The 16,361-nt window shown below is 45.8% G+C and overlaps 1 protein-coding gene across 4 annotated transcripts in view; it reads right to left on the bottom strand.

Moving 5' to 3' along the window:
* LOC140186150 (gelsolin-like) overlaps window positions 1-16,361 on the bottom strand; it is a 98,218-nt gene that overhangs the window by 30,151 nt on the left and 51,706 nt on the right. For all 4 annotated transcript variants that reach the window (XM_072240070.1, XM_072240071.1, XM_072240068.1 and 1 more), the window contains exons 7-10: window positions 16,188-16,320; window positions 12,903-12,991; window positions 10,990-11,205; window positions 8,071-8,204 (exon numbers count right to left, since the gene is read on the bottom strand). In XM_072240070.1, the coding sequence (XP_072096171.1) occupies window positions 8,071-8,204; window positions 10,990-11,205; window positions 12,903-12,991; window positions 16,188-16,320 (572 nt within the window). The remainder of the gene's footprint in view (window positions 1-8,070; window positions 8,205-10,989; window positions 11,206-12,902; window positions 12,992-16,187; window positions 16,321-16,361) is intronic.

Below are 16,361 nucleotides of genomic sequence, written 5' to 3'. Positions count from 1 at the left end.
CAGGCTGGGACCTTGGCTGTTCATTCCTCTCCGTAGATGCTGCCTGACATGCCGAGTTCCTCCAGTATTCTGTGTGTGTGTGTGTGTGTGTGTGTGTGTGTGTGTGTGTGTGTGTGTGTGCGCGCATTTATAGCACGTCCTCTTCTCATTGCTACCATCAGAGAAGTGGTACAGGGGCATGAAGACACACACTGAATGTTTTGCCAACAGCTTTTTCTCCTCCGCCATCAGATTTCTGAACAGAAAATGACACTGCGGACACCAGCTCACAATTTTAGCACTTTAAAAACACACACCCTCACCCTCACATTGAGCGGCCACTTTATTAGGTGGTGAGAGTGTGGAACGAGCTGCCAGCACAGGTGGTGGGTGAGATTTTGACGTCAGTGTTAAAGAGAACTTTGGATCGGTACATGGATGGAACGGGTATGGAGGGCCACGGTCCGGGTGCAGGTCGATGGGACTAGGCAGTTTAAATGGCTCAGCATGGACTAGATGGGCTGAAGGGCCTGTTTCTGTGCTGTAAGCTCTAAGCTAATAGGAAGGTGACAGTAACTGTAATAACACATTATAAGAGTGAGGTGCAGACTCTCATCTCTGAGCGCACAACACGTCGAATCTCAACATGGATGGGCTGGAGCAGCAGGAAGTCACGAACAGACCTCAGTGGCCATTTTGTTATGGACAGGAGGCTGCTCACTGGATGTTTTAATGCACTGTACCGCTGCTGCAAAACAGAATTCATGACATGTCAGTGACAATAAACCTGACTCCGACCGATGGAAATACTCATTTACAACTGTAGAATTGCTGCTGAAAATGGCAGAAGGTTTGAGAATTCTCAGAGGAGTGTGCCCCAACGCCTCGGTCTCCCTACTGGGGTAATGTGTCTACCTTCAAACTGCCCTCATCGCAGCAGCCGATCGTTAGGCATCCGACAGAATGTGACGTCACTTTAGCCAGAGGGTGGTGAATCTGTGGAGTTCACTGATGCTGTGGAGGCCAAGTCATCAGATAAATTTAAAGTGGAGGGTGATAGGATCTTGATTAGTAAGGGTGTCAAAGGTTACGAGGAGAAGGCAGGAGAATGGGGTTGAGAAAGAGAATGTAAGACCATAAGATATAGGAGCAGAAGTAGGCCATTTGGCCCATCGAGTCTGCTCTGCCATTCAATCATGGGCTGATCCAATTCTTCCAGTCATCCCCACTCCCCTGCCTTCACCCCATACCCTTTGATGCCCTGGCTAATCAAGAACCTATCTATCTCTACCTTAAATACACCCAATGACTTGGCCTCCACAGCCGCTCGTGGCAACAAATTCCACAGATTTACCATCCTCTGACTAAAGTAATTTCTCCACATCTCTGTTCTGAATGGACGTCCTTCAGTCCTGAAGTTGTGCCCTCTTGAATCCACTACCATGGGAAATAACTTTGCCATATCTAATCTGTTCAGGCCTTTTAACATTCAGAATGTTTCTATGAGATCCCCCCTCATTCTCCTGAACTCCAGGGAATATAGCCCAAGAGCTGCCAGACGTTTCTCATATGGTAACCCTTCCATTCCTGGAATCATTCTCATAAATCTTCTCTGAACCCTCTCCAATGTCAGTATATCCTTTCTAAAATAAGGAGCCCAAAACTGCACACAATACTCCGAGTGTGGTCTCACGAGTGCCTTATAGAGCCTCAACATCACATCCCTGCTCTCATATTCTCTACCTCTAGAGATGAATGCCAACATTGCATTCGTCTTCTTCACCAATGACTCAACCTGGAGGTTAACCTTTAGGGTATCCTGCACAAGGACTCCCAAGTTCCTTTGCATCTCTGCATTTTGAATTCTCTCCCCATCTAAATAATAGTCTGCCCATTTATTTCTTCCACCAAAGTGCATGACCATACACTTTCCAACATTGTATTTCATTTGCCACTTCTTTGCCCTTTCCTCTAAACTATCTAAGTCTCTCTGCAGGCTCTCGGTTTCCTCAACACTACCTGCTCCTCCACCTATCTTTGTATCATCGGCAAATTTAGCCACAAATCCATTAATCCCATAGTCCAAATCACTGACTTACATCATAAAAAGCAGCAGTCCCAACACTGACCCCTGTGGAACTCCACTGGTAACCGGCAGCCAGCCAGAATAGGATCCCTTTATTCCCACTCTCTGCTTTCTGCCGACCAGCCAATGTTCCACTCATGCTTGTAACTCCCCTGTAATTCCATGGGCTCTTATCTTGCTAAGCAGCCTCATGTGTGGCACCTTGTCAAAGGCCTTCTGAAAATCCAAGTACACCACATCTACTGCATCTCCTTTGTCTACCCTGCTTGTAATTTCCTCAAAGAATTGCAATAGGTTAGTCAGGCAGGACTTTCCTTTCAGGAAACCATACTGGCTTTGGCCTATCTTGTCGTGTGCCTCCAGGTATGCCACAATCTCATCTCTAACAATCGATTCCAACAACTTCCCCACCACTGATGTCAGGCTAACAAGTCTATAGTTTCCTATCTGCTGCCTCCCACCCTTCTTAAATAGCAGAATAACATTTCCAATTTTCCAGTCATCCGGTACAATGCCAGAATCTATTGATTAGAAACATAGAAAACATACAGCACAATACAGGCCTTTCAGCCCACAAAGCTGTGCCGAACATATCCTTACCTTAGAACTACCTAGGCTTTACCCATAGCCCTCTATTTTTCTAAGCTCCATGTATCCATCCAGGAATCTCTTAAAAGACCCAATCATTTCCACCTCCACCGCCGCTGCCAGCAGCCCATTCCACACATTCACCACTCTCTGCGTAAAAAACTTACCCCTGACCTCTCCTCTGTACCTACTTCCAAGCACCTTAAAACTATGCGCTCTCTTGCTAGCCATTTCAGCCCTGGGGAAAAGCCTCTGACTATCCACACGAACAATGCCTCTCATTATCTTGTACACCTCTATCAAGTCACCGCTCATCTTCTGTCGCTCCAAGGAGAAAAGGCCAAGTTCACTCAACCTCATCTCATAAGGCATGCTCCCCAATCCAGGCAACATCCTTCTAAATCTTCTCTGCACCCTTTCTATGGTTTCTGCATCCTCCCTGTAGTGAGGCGACCAGAATTGAGCACAGTACTCCAAGTGGGGTCTGACCAGGGTCCTGTATAGCTGCAACATTACCTCTTGGCTCTTAAGCTCAATCCCGCGATTGATGAAGGCCAATGCACCGTATGCTTTCTTAACCACAGTCAACCTGCGTAGCAGCTTTGAGTGTCCTATGGACTCGGACCCCAAGATCCCTCTGATCCTCCACACTGCCAAGAGTCTTACCATTAATACTATATCCTGCCATCATATTTGACCTACCAAAATGAACCACCTCACACTTATCTGGGTTGAACTCCATCTGCCACTTCTCAGCCCAGTTTTGCATCCTATCCATGTCCTGTTGTAACCTCTGACAGCCCTCCACACTATCCACAACACACCCAACCTTTGTGTCATCAGCAAATTTACTAACCCATCCCTCCACTTCCTGATCCAGGTCATTTATAAAAATCACAAGGAGTAGGGGTCCCAGAACAGAACCCTGACGTACACCACTGGTCACCGGCCTCCAAGCAGAATATGACCCGTCTACAACCACTCTTTGCCTTCCGTGGGCAAGCCAGTTCTGGATTCACAAAGCAATGCCCCCTTGGATCCCATGCCTCCTTACTTTCTCAATAAGCCTGGCATGGGATACCTTATCAAAAGCCTTGCTGAAATCCATATACACTACATCTACAACTCTACCTTCATCAATGTGCTTAGTCACATCCTCAAAAAAATGAAAGGTCATCGTTAATGTCTCCGTAATCTCTCCAGCTACTTCCTTCAGAACCCAAGGGTGCATTCTATTAGTTCCAGGAGATTTATCCACCCTCAGACCATTCAGCTTCCTGAGCAATAAATACACTCAAAAACTTCTATAGTTGTACTGTGGAGAGCATTCTGACAGGCTGCATCACTGTCTGGTATTGGGGAGGGGCCACTGCACAGGACCGAAAGAAGCTGCAGAAGGTTGTAAATCTAGTCAACTCCATCTTGGGCACTAGCCTACAAAGTACCCAGGACATCTTTAGGGAGCGGTGTCTCAGAAAGGCAGTGACCATTATTAAGGACCTCCAGCACCCAGGGCATGCCCTTTTCTCACTGTTACCATCAGGTAGGAGGTACAGAAGCCTGAAGGCACACACTCAGCGATTCAGGAACAACTTCTTCCCCTCTGCCATCCGATTCCTGAATGGACATCGAAGCTTTGGACACTACCTTACTTCTTTAAAATATGCAGTATTTCTGTTTTTGCACATTTTAAAAAATCTATTCAATATACATAATTGATTTACTTGTTTATTTATTAGTTTTATTTTATTTATTATTTTTCTCTCTCTCTGCTAGATTATGTATTGCATTAAACTGCTGCTGCTAAGTTAATAAATTTCATGTCACATGCCTTGATAATAAACCTTCTCAGCTGTAATTTTCACAGCACAAACTTCACTTCCCTGACACTCCTGAAGGTCCGGTATACTGCAGATGTCTTCCATTGTGAAGACTGATGCAAAATACGCATTCAGTTCCTCTGCCATCTCTGCATTTCTCATTACAGTATCTCCAGAAAAAAAAAATGTCCAATCCCTATATACTTCCATCCCCCATCAGGAAGGTCTCAAAGCTCTATGCTTCTTTTTGGATTCCAGACCTAATCAGTTCCCCTCTACCACCACTCTGCTCCCTCTAGCGGAATTAGTCCTTACTCTTAATAATTTCTCCTTTGGCTCCTCCCACTTCCTCCAAACTAAAGGTGTAGCTATGGGCACCCGTATGGGTCCTAGCTATGCCTGCCTTTTTGTTGGGTTTGTGGAACAATCTATGTTCCGTGCCTATTCTGGTATCTGTCCCCCACTTTTCCTTTGCTACATCGACGACTGCATTGGCGCTGCTTCCTGCACGCATGCAGAGCTCGTTGACTTTATTAACTTTGCCTCCAGCTTTCACCCTGCCCTCAAGTTTACCTGGTCCATTTCCGACACCTCCCTCCCCTTTCTAGATCTTTCTGTCTCTGTCTCTGGAGACAGCTCATCCACTGATGTCTACTATAAGCCTACTGACTCTCACAGCTATCTGGACTATTCCTCTTCTCACCCTGTCTCTTGCAAAAACGCCATCCCCCTCTCGCAATTCCTCCTTCTCTGCCGCATCTGCTCTCAGGATGAGGCTTTTCATTCTAGGACGAGGGAGATGTCTTCCTTTTTTAAAGAAAGGGGCTTCCCTTCCTTCACTATCAACTCTGCTCTTAAACGCATCTCCCCCATTTCACGTACATCTGCTCTCACTCCATCCTCCCGCCACCCCACTAGGAATAGGGTTCCCCTGGTCCTCACCTACCACCCCACCAGCCTCCGGGTCCAACATATTATTCTCCGTAACTTCTGCCACCTCCAACGGGATCCCACCACTAAGCACATCTTTCTCTCCCCCCCCTCTCTCTGCATTCCGCAGGGATCGCTCCCTACACAACTCCCTTGTCCATTCGTCCCCCCATCCCTCCCCACTGATCTCCCTCCTGGCACTTATCCGTGTAAGCAGAACAAGTGCTACACATGCCCTTACACTTCCTCCCTTAGCACCATTCAGGGCCCCAAACAGTCCTTCCAGGTGAGGCAACACTTCACCTGTGAGTCGGCTGGGGTGATATACTGCGTCCGGTGCTCCCGATGTGGCCTTTTATATATTGGCAAGACCCGACGCAGACTGGGAGACAGCTTTGCTGAACATCTACGCTCTGTCCGCCAGAGAAAGCAGGATCTCCCAGTGGCCACACATTTTAATTCCACATCCCATTCCCATTCTGACATGTCTATCCATGGCCTCCTCTACTGTAAAGATGAAGCCACACTCAGGTTGGAGGAACAACACCTTATATTCCGTCTGGGCAGCCTCCAACCTGATGGCATGAACATCGACTTCTCTAACTTCCGCTAATGCCCCACCTCCCCCTCGTACCCCATCTGTTACTTATTTTTATACACACATTCTTTCTCTCACTCTCCTTTTTCTCCCTCCATCCCTCTGACTATACCCCTTGCCCATCCTCTGGGTCCCCCCCCCACCTTGTCTTCCTTCCCGGACCTCCTGTCCCATGATCCTCTCATATCCCTTTTGCTTATCACCTGTCCAGCTCTTGGCTCCATCCCTCCCCCTCCTGTCTTCTCCTATCATTTTGGATCTCCCCCTCCCCCTCCAACTTTCAAATCCCTTACTCACTCTTCCTTCAGTTAGTCCTGACGAAGGGTCTCAGCCTGAAACGTTGACTGCACCTCTTCCTAGAGATGCTGCCTGGCCTGCTGCGTTCACCAGCAACTTTTATGTGTGTTACAGTATCTCCATCGTCATTTTGTATTGGTCCTTCGACTCTCTTTTACCCTTATATATTTAAAAAAGCTTTTAGTATCTTCTTTGATATTAGTCACCAGCTTCCTCTCATAATTCAAGTTTTCCTTCTGAATGACCTTCTTAGTTTCCTTCTGCAAGTTTTTAAAAGCTCCCCAATCCTCTGCCTTCCCACTAGTTCTGGTTTCCTTGTATGCCCTCTTTTTTGCTTTTACTTTGGCTCTGACTTCATTTGTCAGCTACGGTACTGTCCTCTTCCCTTTGAAAATTTCTTCGTATTTGGAATATATCTGTCTTGTACTTCCCTCATTTTTTGTAGAAACTCCAGCCATTGCTGCTCTGCTGTCCTTCCTGCAAATGTCCCTTTCCAGTCAACTTTGGCCAGTTCCCCTCTCATGCCATTGTAATTTCCTTTATTCCACTGAAATACCGACACATTGGATTTTATTTTTTCCCTCTCAAATTTCAATGTGAACTCTATCATATTGTGATCACTGTTCCCTAAGGGTTCCTTAACCCTAAACTCTCTTGTCACCTCCGGATCATTGCACAACACCCAATCCAGCACACCCAATCCCCTAGTGGGCTCAGCAACAAGCTGTTCTAAAAAGTCATCCCTTAGACATTCTACAAATTTTCTCTCGAGGTCCAGAACTGGCCTGGTTTTCCCAATCCACTTTCATGTTAAAATCCCCAATGATTATCATGATATTGCCTTTCTGACACGCCTTTTCTATCTCCTGCTGTAATTTGTAATCCACATACCGGCCGCTGTTTGGAGGCCTGAATACAACTGCCATTAGGGTCCTTTTACCCTTGCCATTTCTTAACTCAACCCATAGAGACTCTACACCTTCCAATCCTATGTCATCTCTTTCTAATGATTTAATATTATTTCTTATACACAGAACCACACCACCTCTTCTGCCTACTAACCTATCTTTCCAATATATCATATATATCCTTGGACGTTCAGCTCCCAACGGCAGCCATCCTTTAGCCAAGTTTCAGAGATGGCCACAACATCGTATTTGCCAATCTGTAGCTGAATTTCAAGATTGTCCATTTTATTCCTTATGCTGTGTGCATTCAGTCCAGTATGTGTTGCTTTCTGTTTTAACTGCACTATGCCTCTATTGCCCTGTAACTCATCCCACTGGCTGTGATTAAGCCTCGTCTCCTGCCTGTTCTTTCTATAATCTCTGTTGCAAGCTATCCTTGATTTATTTCTGTTTTCCCCTTCCTCATTCCCACCCCCTGCCAAATTAGTTTAAACCCTCCCTAACAGCTCTATTAAGTGTGCCCGCTGGGATATTGGACACCTTTGGGTTCAGGTGTAACCTGTCCTTTTTGTACAGGTTGTACAAATGTGTTTGAGAAGGATAATAAAATCAGCCATGATGGAATAGTGGAGCAGAATCAATGGGCCAAATGGCCTAATTATGCTCCTATATGTTACGGTCTAAAAATGGAACACAACATTCAACTTAATTTCAAACCATCTCTGAAAGACAGTGACAACTTAAGAGCACTTTCACCAGACTAAATCAACTTCAACCTCTCACTAAGGAGAGGGAACCTCTGCAGTCATGAGGAAACCTCCAAAGCATTTGGACAATTTACAATGAAGCAGCTCAATGGCTCACCAGAAGTAGATGATGTTCCCATGCCTCCCGCCAAAGGTGTAGGCGTACAGGATAATGTAGCAATCCCCTCCGTAGAACTGACCGTGGGTGCTTGGATCCACAAGTGCTTTGTCACTGCCTTCAACGCGCCAGATCTGAAAGGGTTGGGAGGGAAAAAGAAAGCTCGTAATAGAGGCCAACCAAAAGGTTCAACTTCCCCATCCACACCAAAGGTCACCATCCAAGACATGTCAACGGTTACAGGGAGAAGGCAGGGAGAATGGGGTTGAAAAGGATTATAAATCAGCCATGATGGAATAGTGGAAATTTGATGGGCCAAATGGCCTAATTCTGCCAGCAATGGGTGGGCAAACCCATTGGTGGACACCAAATGTCACCATCCAAGACATGCCATCTTCTCATGTAATAGAGGCAAACCAAAACTATACAGGTTCAACTTCCCCACCCATACCAAAGGATTTAACTTGAGGATGTCACCATCCAAGGCATGCCATCTTCTCATTGCTACCACTGGGGAGAAGGCACAGGAGCCTGAAGATGCACCATTAACGTTTTAGGAACAGCTCCTTCCCCATGATCAGATTTCTAGAAGGCCCACCTTCCTCCTTTGCACTATTTTTTATTGCAACTTACAGTAATTTTTGACTTGCACTTGACTTGACTTGACCACACAACAACACTATCCTCCTATTGAAATGGTAATTCACTTCAGACACATAACTCAAATGTAATAAAGGGAACTTACTTCACACATTCCTGACCACGGAGGTCACAAGGAGCCGTGATGCGTAGCTTCCCTCCCCACCAGATAGTTAAACTGCTAAACTGCCCACTAATTTACTCCTAGGTGTAGGCACGTGTATGGGCACGTGGCCAAGTGATTAAGGCATTGGACTAGCTACCTGAAGGTTGTGAGTTCGAGCCTCAGCCCAGGGAACGTGTTGTGTCCTTGAGCAAGGCACTTAATCACACATTGCTCTGCGATGACACTGGTGCCAAGCTGTATGGGTCCTAATGCCCTTCCCTTGGTGGCGTGGAGAGGGCAACTGCTGGTCTTCCATACAACCTTGCCCAGGCCTGCGCCCTGGAGAGTGAAGACTTTCCAGGCACAGATCCATGGTTTTGCAAGACTAACGGATGCCTTTAGGTGTAGGCAATTAGCAAAAAGACCAGAGGAACTGATGGGCATGCAAGAGAATAAATTATAGGCTACAGGGAAAAATAGTGAGATTAATGGAATTGTTCTTCAGCATGGACCCAACAGCCAAAACAATTGGTTATCTTATTTAGACCACAAGACATAGAAGTAGATCTAGTCCATTTGGCTCATCGAGTCTGACCCGCCATTCCATCGTGGCTGACTTATCATCCCTCTCTATCAACCCCACCTTCCTGCCTTCTCCCTGTAACTTTTGACACCCTGACTAATCAAGACCCTATCATCACCTGCTTTAAACATACCCAATGACCTGGCCTCCACAGTCATCTGTGGCAATGAATTCCACAGATTTACCACCCTCTAGTTAAAGAAATGCCTTCCTGTTGCTGTTGCAAAGGGGCACGCTTCTATTCTGAAGCTGCATCCTCAGAAGGTGCCAATAATTCTTAATTTTTAAAAAATGTATCCATCAATTAATTTTAACAGAGTGAGCCATCAGCAAGGTGTCCTGAGGCAGTCTCCTGATTCACTACCCGAGGCTTAGCAGACATCCCACTTCTCCCGGAAGTTCCGGGAGTCCCCCGCATATTAATAGTGGCTTCCTGATGCCCGCAAATTATATACAATATCACGGAAATCAATTTTTTTCAGAGCGAGTGTGAGAGAACGCGCCAGAAAGAGCAAGAGAGCAAGCGCAAAAGCAAGAAAGCAAGCGCGAAACAGCGAGTGAGAGAGCGCGAGAGCAAGAAAGCAAGCGCGAGAGAGCGACAGAGAGTGCGAGAGCGAGCGCGAGTGAGCGACCACGAGAGAGAGCGCAAGAGCGAGAAAGCAAGTGCGAGAGCGACCACGAGCAAGAGAGTGCGCGCGCGAGACAGCGAGCGAGAGCAAGAGCGAGAGTGTTCCAAAAAAAGAAATATGAAACATACGTCACCCTAGACTACCCTAAAGTGTACCCCTGCCTAATAGGGGTCAAAAATAATGATAGTGTTGCTCGCTGCACTGTTTGCAACAGTGACTTTTCTATTGCCCATGGTGGGTTAAGGCTGTAAAAGACATGTTGAGGTGAGTTTAACAGGTGTCATTCATTCATTAGCATAGCTAATGTTATTTAAACTAGCTGGCTAGCTGCTAAGGAGCTACTCTATTGCAGACATCCCACCTCTCCCGGAAGTCTCCCGCAAATTGATGGTGCTACCTCCCTGAAATGAGTTTTTGCAGGGTGGAATGTCTGGCTTAGTTGTCTCCCATTTTGTAGGGAGAAGGGTGGTCAGTTCCTGGGAACTGCGCAGGATTAGAACCACCACAGAACAGCATCAGTGGGGGAAAGCCGGGATGGGGGTTGAAATAAAGCGAAAAAAAAACAGGGGGGCCGAGAAAGTGCAGCCTGCCCAGACAGCTCTCAGAACTCCAACATATTGGAGTTGGATAAACACCTACCCCCAAGCAAAAAGATTTAAAAACTGCTGGAGGAACTCACAGGTAAGGCAGCATCTGGGAAGAGCGATGGGCAATCGACATGCAAGGGCAAAATTGGGCAGTGGAGGGAAGTAATTGATGAAATTCCTCCAGCGATATTTTTGTTTTGCTTCAAATCCCAGTATTTGCAGTCTGCTGTTGTCTCCATTTAACATAATCATTACCCACCCCCCCACCAAAGTTCCTCCAGGAATATCTGACTGCTTCCTACACACAGACTTGTACCTCAGATGAGTTTGTCTCAAAACAGAGATCAAAGCTGTGGCCGTGGCCAGAGTCCTTACCGTTTTCTCCCCAGATCCATCGTCCACCATTCCGTGCTGGGCAGCCATGGCAGGAGACTCGTGCAAAGTAGCAGCATCAAAGGGCACCTTCTCAATCTTGGCGATCTGCCCGGAGATATAGCAGGTGCCCATTCCCTGTGTCTGATTCAAGTCAACCCAGTTCTTGAAGAACTGCTTGAAGAGTGGTGTCTCGCCGGACTCGGGCAGAATCTGAACCTGAGGAACAACACAAGTAGAGGCTTGGCCCATGTTGCATAAGAGACCGGTTTAGTTGGCCATTTGGATTACTAATTTAATTGGTTAGGCTCAACACTGTAGGACGCAGGGCCTGCTCCTGCACTATAACCCATGTTCTATGTTCTATCCTGTTTGTAGGACTGCACAGGATCGGAAAAAGCTGGCAGGGTTTCAGACTCAACTGGCTCCATCGTGGGCACTAGCCCATGTCCACCATTGAGGACCTCTTCAAAAGACGAGGCCTCAAAAAGGCGGCATCCGTCATTAAGGACCCCCATCACCCAGGACATGCCCTCTTCACATTGCTACCATCGAGGATGATGTACAGGAGCCTGAAGACACAAACTCAATGTTCTAGGAACAGTTTCTTCTCCTCTGCCATCAGATTTCTGAACAATTACCTGCACACAATACCGCACCATTTGTACTCTTGCTTTGCACTGCTTATTTTTAATATGCACATTTCTTACTGTAAAACTAAAGGTTTACGTATTGCACTGCCACAAAACAACTAACTTCATGACTGATTCTGCTCGACCCTGCTCCAAGTTCTGAGCATGACACTCAGTGAGCAAAGCATTCTTCCTGTCCAACAGAAAACTTCACAGCCACAAATGGACAAACTCCCAATGATAAAGAAGTCTTTGCTGAATAAACTGTATTACAGTTACTAATGAGTAACTGTCTGTTGCTCCCAAGTAAATATCGCTGCCTGTAAGGAGTTTGTACGTCCTCCCTGTGACTACGTGGGTTTCCTCCGGGTGTTCTGGTTTCCTCCCACAGTCCAAAGACATACCGGTCAGTAGGTTAATTGGTCATTGTAAATTGCCCTGTAATTAGGCTGGGGTTAAATCGGGGGGTGGCTGGAAGGGCCAGAAGGGCCTATTCCATACCGTATTTCAATAAAGAGGTATATTTCTAGAAATAAACAAACAAATAAATATAAAACACTTGCAACACACATCAAAGTTGCTGGTGAACGCAGCAGGCCAGGCAGCATCTCTAGGAAGAGGTACAGTCGACGTTTTGGGCCGAAGGGTCTGACGAAGTCCCTGCTCCAAGTTAGTCCTGAAGAAGGGTCTCGGCCCGAAACCTCAACTGTACCTCTTCCTAGAGATGCTGCCTGGCCTGCTGCGTTCACCAGCAACTTTGATGTGTGTTGCTTGAATTTCCAGCATCTGCAGAATTCCTCGTGTTTACGAATATAAAACACTTCCTTGCAGTGGGACAAATTCTCCCTAATAACATCTTTAAATGTAGAACGTTACAACACAGTACGTGCCCTTGGGCCTATGATGTTGTGCCAATCTTTTCAACCTACTCCAAGATCAATCTAACCCCTACCTCCAACATAATCCTCCATTTTTCTATCATCCATGTGCCTTTCTAAGAGTTTATTAAGTCTCCCTAGTTTATCTGCCTCTACCACCATCCCTGACAGCACATTCCACACACGCACCACTCTCTGTGCCCTCTGATAATTAGGCCTATACTTTCTTCCAATCACCTTAAATTCATGCCCTCTTATATTAGGCATCTCCCCCCTTGGGAAAATGTCTCTGGCTATCCACTTGATCTAGGCCTCAAAATCTTTAGCAAATAACATTAAGTAGGTTTAGGTCCCAGAAGGTCCAAGTCCCTGCCCACATTAAATGAAGTACCCCAATACATCTTACCTGGGTGTGTTTAGGATATCCCATTTGTGAAATAAATTGTTCTGCACCTTTCAAAGCAGCTTTGCGTTCTTCCGGATCAGCTTGTTTACCTTTTACAGTTCACAAAAGAAATCAGTGACATTGAGAATTCCTTGAACATCCTCATTCTCTTTCCCCCGCGGTTCACTCTTCCCCCCCATCAGACACCTCCTTCTTCAGCACTTTACATCTCCCATCTGGTCCCTCGACACCACCACTTTGGTCAAGAAAGCACAGCAGCATCTCCATTTCCTGAAGAGATTGAGGCTCCCCCCCATCCCTCATTTTAACCATTTTGTTTAGAACATCAAGAGAAACACCTTCGAGAGTGTGTCCTGACCAGCTGCCTCACTGCCTGGTACGGGATTTGGAAGGCATCTAACAGCAAGTCCCTGCAAAGAATTGCAAGGGTCATCGGGGTCTCTCTTCCACCCATTAGAGATATTTATCAGGAGTGCTGTGTGCACAGGAGCCTTAGCATCATCAATGGTCCCTCCCATCTTTCCAACAATCTCAATGACCCCTTACCATCAGGCAGGAGATACTGTAGCATTAGAACAAGGTCTGTTAGAATGGGAAGCAGCTTTCTCTGTTATATGTTATTTCATGCTCATTATTTATTGCTATTTATTTATATCTGTATTTTGCATAGGCATCCGTTAGTCTCATGAGACCATGCATTTGTGCCTTGGAAGGTTTCCAGGATGCAGGCCTGGGCAAGGTTGTATGGAAGATCAGCAGTTGCCCATGTTGCGTCTCCCCTCTCCACGCCACCGATGTTGTCCAAGGGAAGTGCATTAGGACCCATACAGCTTGGCACCAGTGTTGTCGCAGAGCAACGTGTGATTAAGTGCTTTGCTCAAGGACACAACACACTGCCTCAGCTGAGACTCGAACTAGTGACCTTCAGATCACTAGACTGATGCCTTAACCACTTGGCCACACGCCAACACTAAAATATATCATTCAGGGGGGCTTGTCCGGGATTTGAACTGGGGACCTCTCACATGCTCGCAACTTCAGACCCAAAGCGAGAATCATACCACTAGACCAACGAGGTGTGGGAACGTGGCCAAATGGTTAAGGCATTGGACTAGCGACCTGAAGGTTGTGAGTTCGAGCCCCAGCCGAGGCCACGTGTTGTGTCCTTGAGCAAGGCATTTAATCACACATTGCTCTGTGACGACACCGGTGCCAAGCTGTATGGGTCCTAATGCCCTTCCCTTGGACAACGTTGGTGTCGTGGAGAGGGAAGACTTGCAGCATGGGCAACTGCTGGTCTTTCATATAACCTTGCCCAGGCCTGCGCCCTGGAGAGTGAAGACTTTCCAAGCGCAGATCCATGGTCTCGCAAGACTAACGGATGCCTTTATTTGCATAGTTTACAGTTACTGTTCTATAGATTTGCTGATCATGCCCACCAAGTAAGATTCTCAGGGTTGTATGTGGTGACACGTACATACTCTGGTAATAAAGTTTACTTTGAACTTTGTATTGTATATAACACCTTGTTATTTGTTAATTTATTTGTGGTGATATTCCCAAGAGCAGAGCCTCAGAATACAGGGACATCCTTCTAGAATGGAGATGAGGAGGGATTTCTTTAGCCAGAGAGAGGTCAGGGCATGAAGGGATATGGGGAGAAAGCAGGAGATTGGGTCTGACCAGGAAATGGATCAGCCATGATGGAGTGATGGAACGGATTCAATGTTTCAAATGGCCTAATGTTGCTTCTATATCTTATGGCCTTTATGTGCGAGTTATGTGTACTGTGTTGTCCACCCGGATCCAGAGGAACGTAGTTTCGTTTGGTGGTAAGCGTGTATGTTTGAATGACAATAAACTGAACTTGAACTTCAGCGATCAGTGCAGAGGATAAACCTCGGAAGTGCTGCACGAAGGAGAAAAGAATTTGCACATAGACACACAACTTTCCAGGATGGTAATCATCCAGTAGGGACCGGAGAATAAATCAACCCATTTCACTGACAAGTTGAGTGCTTCAAGTTAAAGTTTTAGAAAGCTTTGTTTTGCCCTGCTGTCCAAATTCACCATCTTCTCCCAACCCCTCACAAAACACACCCACTCACCACGACACAAGACCTTCCGAAGTTGTCTTGAACGAAACATGTCCCAAATTTACAAGGGCAGCTTATTCACCCCAATGTTCTATCCCACCCTTACCCCGTAGAAACCTTCTCCCAACTTGTATCAGTACATCAATAAAGCAGCCATGCCTCAGTGCACACAATACCTTTGGACCAGTGATACTGGCCAGACTTGCTCCATCTAACAACCAGCCATAAGTGTCTGAGATTGTGGTGCACAGATGGCAGAAAGGAGGCAGCTCAATGCAACCCAATTACTGGACAGAACTTCATCTCCTGCACAGGCCGTGGCCACAGAGGCATTAAACTGGAAGCTCCCATATTACACATTACAACTGGTCCAAGACTTTTTTTTAAATAATACTTTTTATAAGATTTAGATTTGTACTTTTTAACAAACTCGTGTATTTTTCACACTGACTGGCAGAAAGCGGTAAAGCAGCTAAACTAACAATTTATCACCTTTCTTATTTTTCATTTGCTTAGTATGAGCACATTATCCACATGATGTAATTGTTTTAATTACGCAGCCTATTAACTAATTTATCTCTAAGGAATTTCTTTATCTCATCTATAAAAGTGATAGACTTTTCAGAACTGCCATCTTTATTCTTTTGTTTTACACCCCTTAGCATTAATTCCCTTCCTAGCATCATTTCTCAGATCTTTATTTAGTTTGCTCAGTACTTGCATGTTTGTTTGTACTCTAAAATAAACTGAAATCTTGGAATTCAGACTGCTTGCCAGTTTTTGACTCCCAGAAGCCCAAGGGTCAGAAATTAAACAGGGTTACAACAGCAACGGTTCTACGGTCAATATTAAACTGCTCAGCCAATGTACATAAAACTCCAAGAATCTGCCACACTCCAGACTTTACCAGACTGGCAGACTTTTCCCATACTATTTGATATTATTTTCGTTAATACTGCTCTTAATTTTTATGATAATAAATTAACCAAGCAATTGGATGCAACACAACTTACATGAGGAATTTACCCTGCAAGATCGAATTTTTCTCTCAGAATTGGAATCCAGAAAGAACAGCAGACAGAGAACAATTTGATGCACATTCCCTAAAGTATTACCGTATGTTTGGGGAAAAAACCTTCACACCCACAATTAACTTCCCAGCATGACTAGTTGTGGAACTGGTTCTAACCTTTCCACACAAAGATCATCCCATTCGATCCGTTGTCCAAGATGAAGCTGTCCTCAGATTGCAACATGTCCTGTTTGAATGGATTTTCCGCAGACACCAGGGAAATACTGACTTCTCCTGAGGCATTCGAAACCTGAAAGAGAGAAGCCCAAAAAAAAATCTGGTCAGTATCTG

This window comes from Mobula birostris, chromosome 22 (assembly GCF_030028105.1).
Source record: "Mobula birostris isolate sMobBir1 chromosome 22, sMobBir1.hap1, whole genome shotgun sequence".
In the NCBI taxonomy this organism is placed as follows: domain Eukaryota; kingdom Metazoa; phylum Chordata; class Chondrichthyes; order Myliobatiformes; family Myliobatidae; genus Mobula; species Mobula birostris.
The sequence above is the reverse complement of the archived record's forward strand: the minus strand, read 5'-3'. Positions and strand labels throughout refer to the sequence as shown.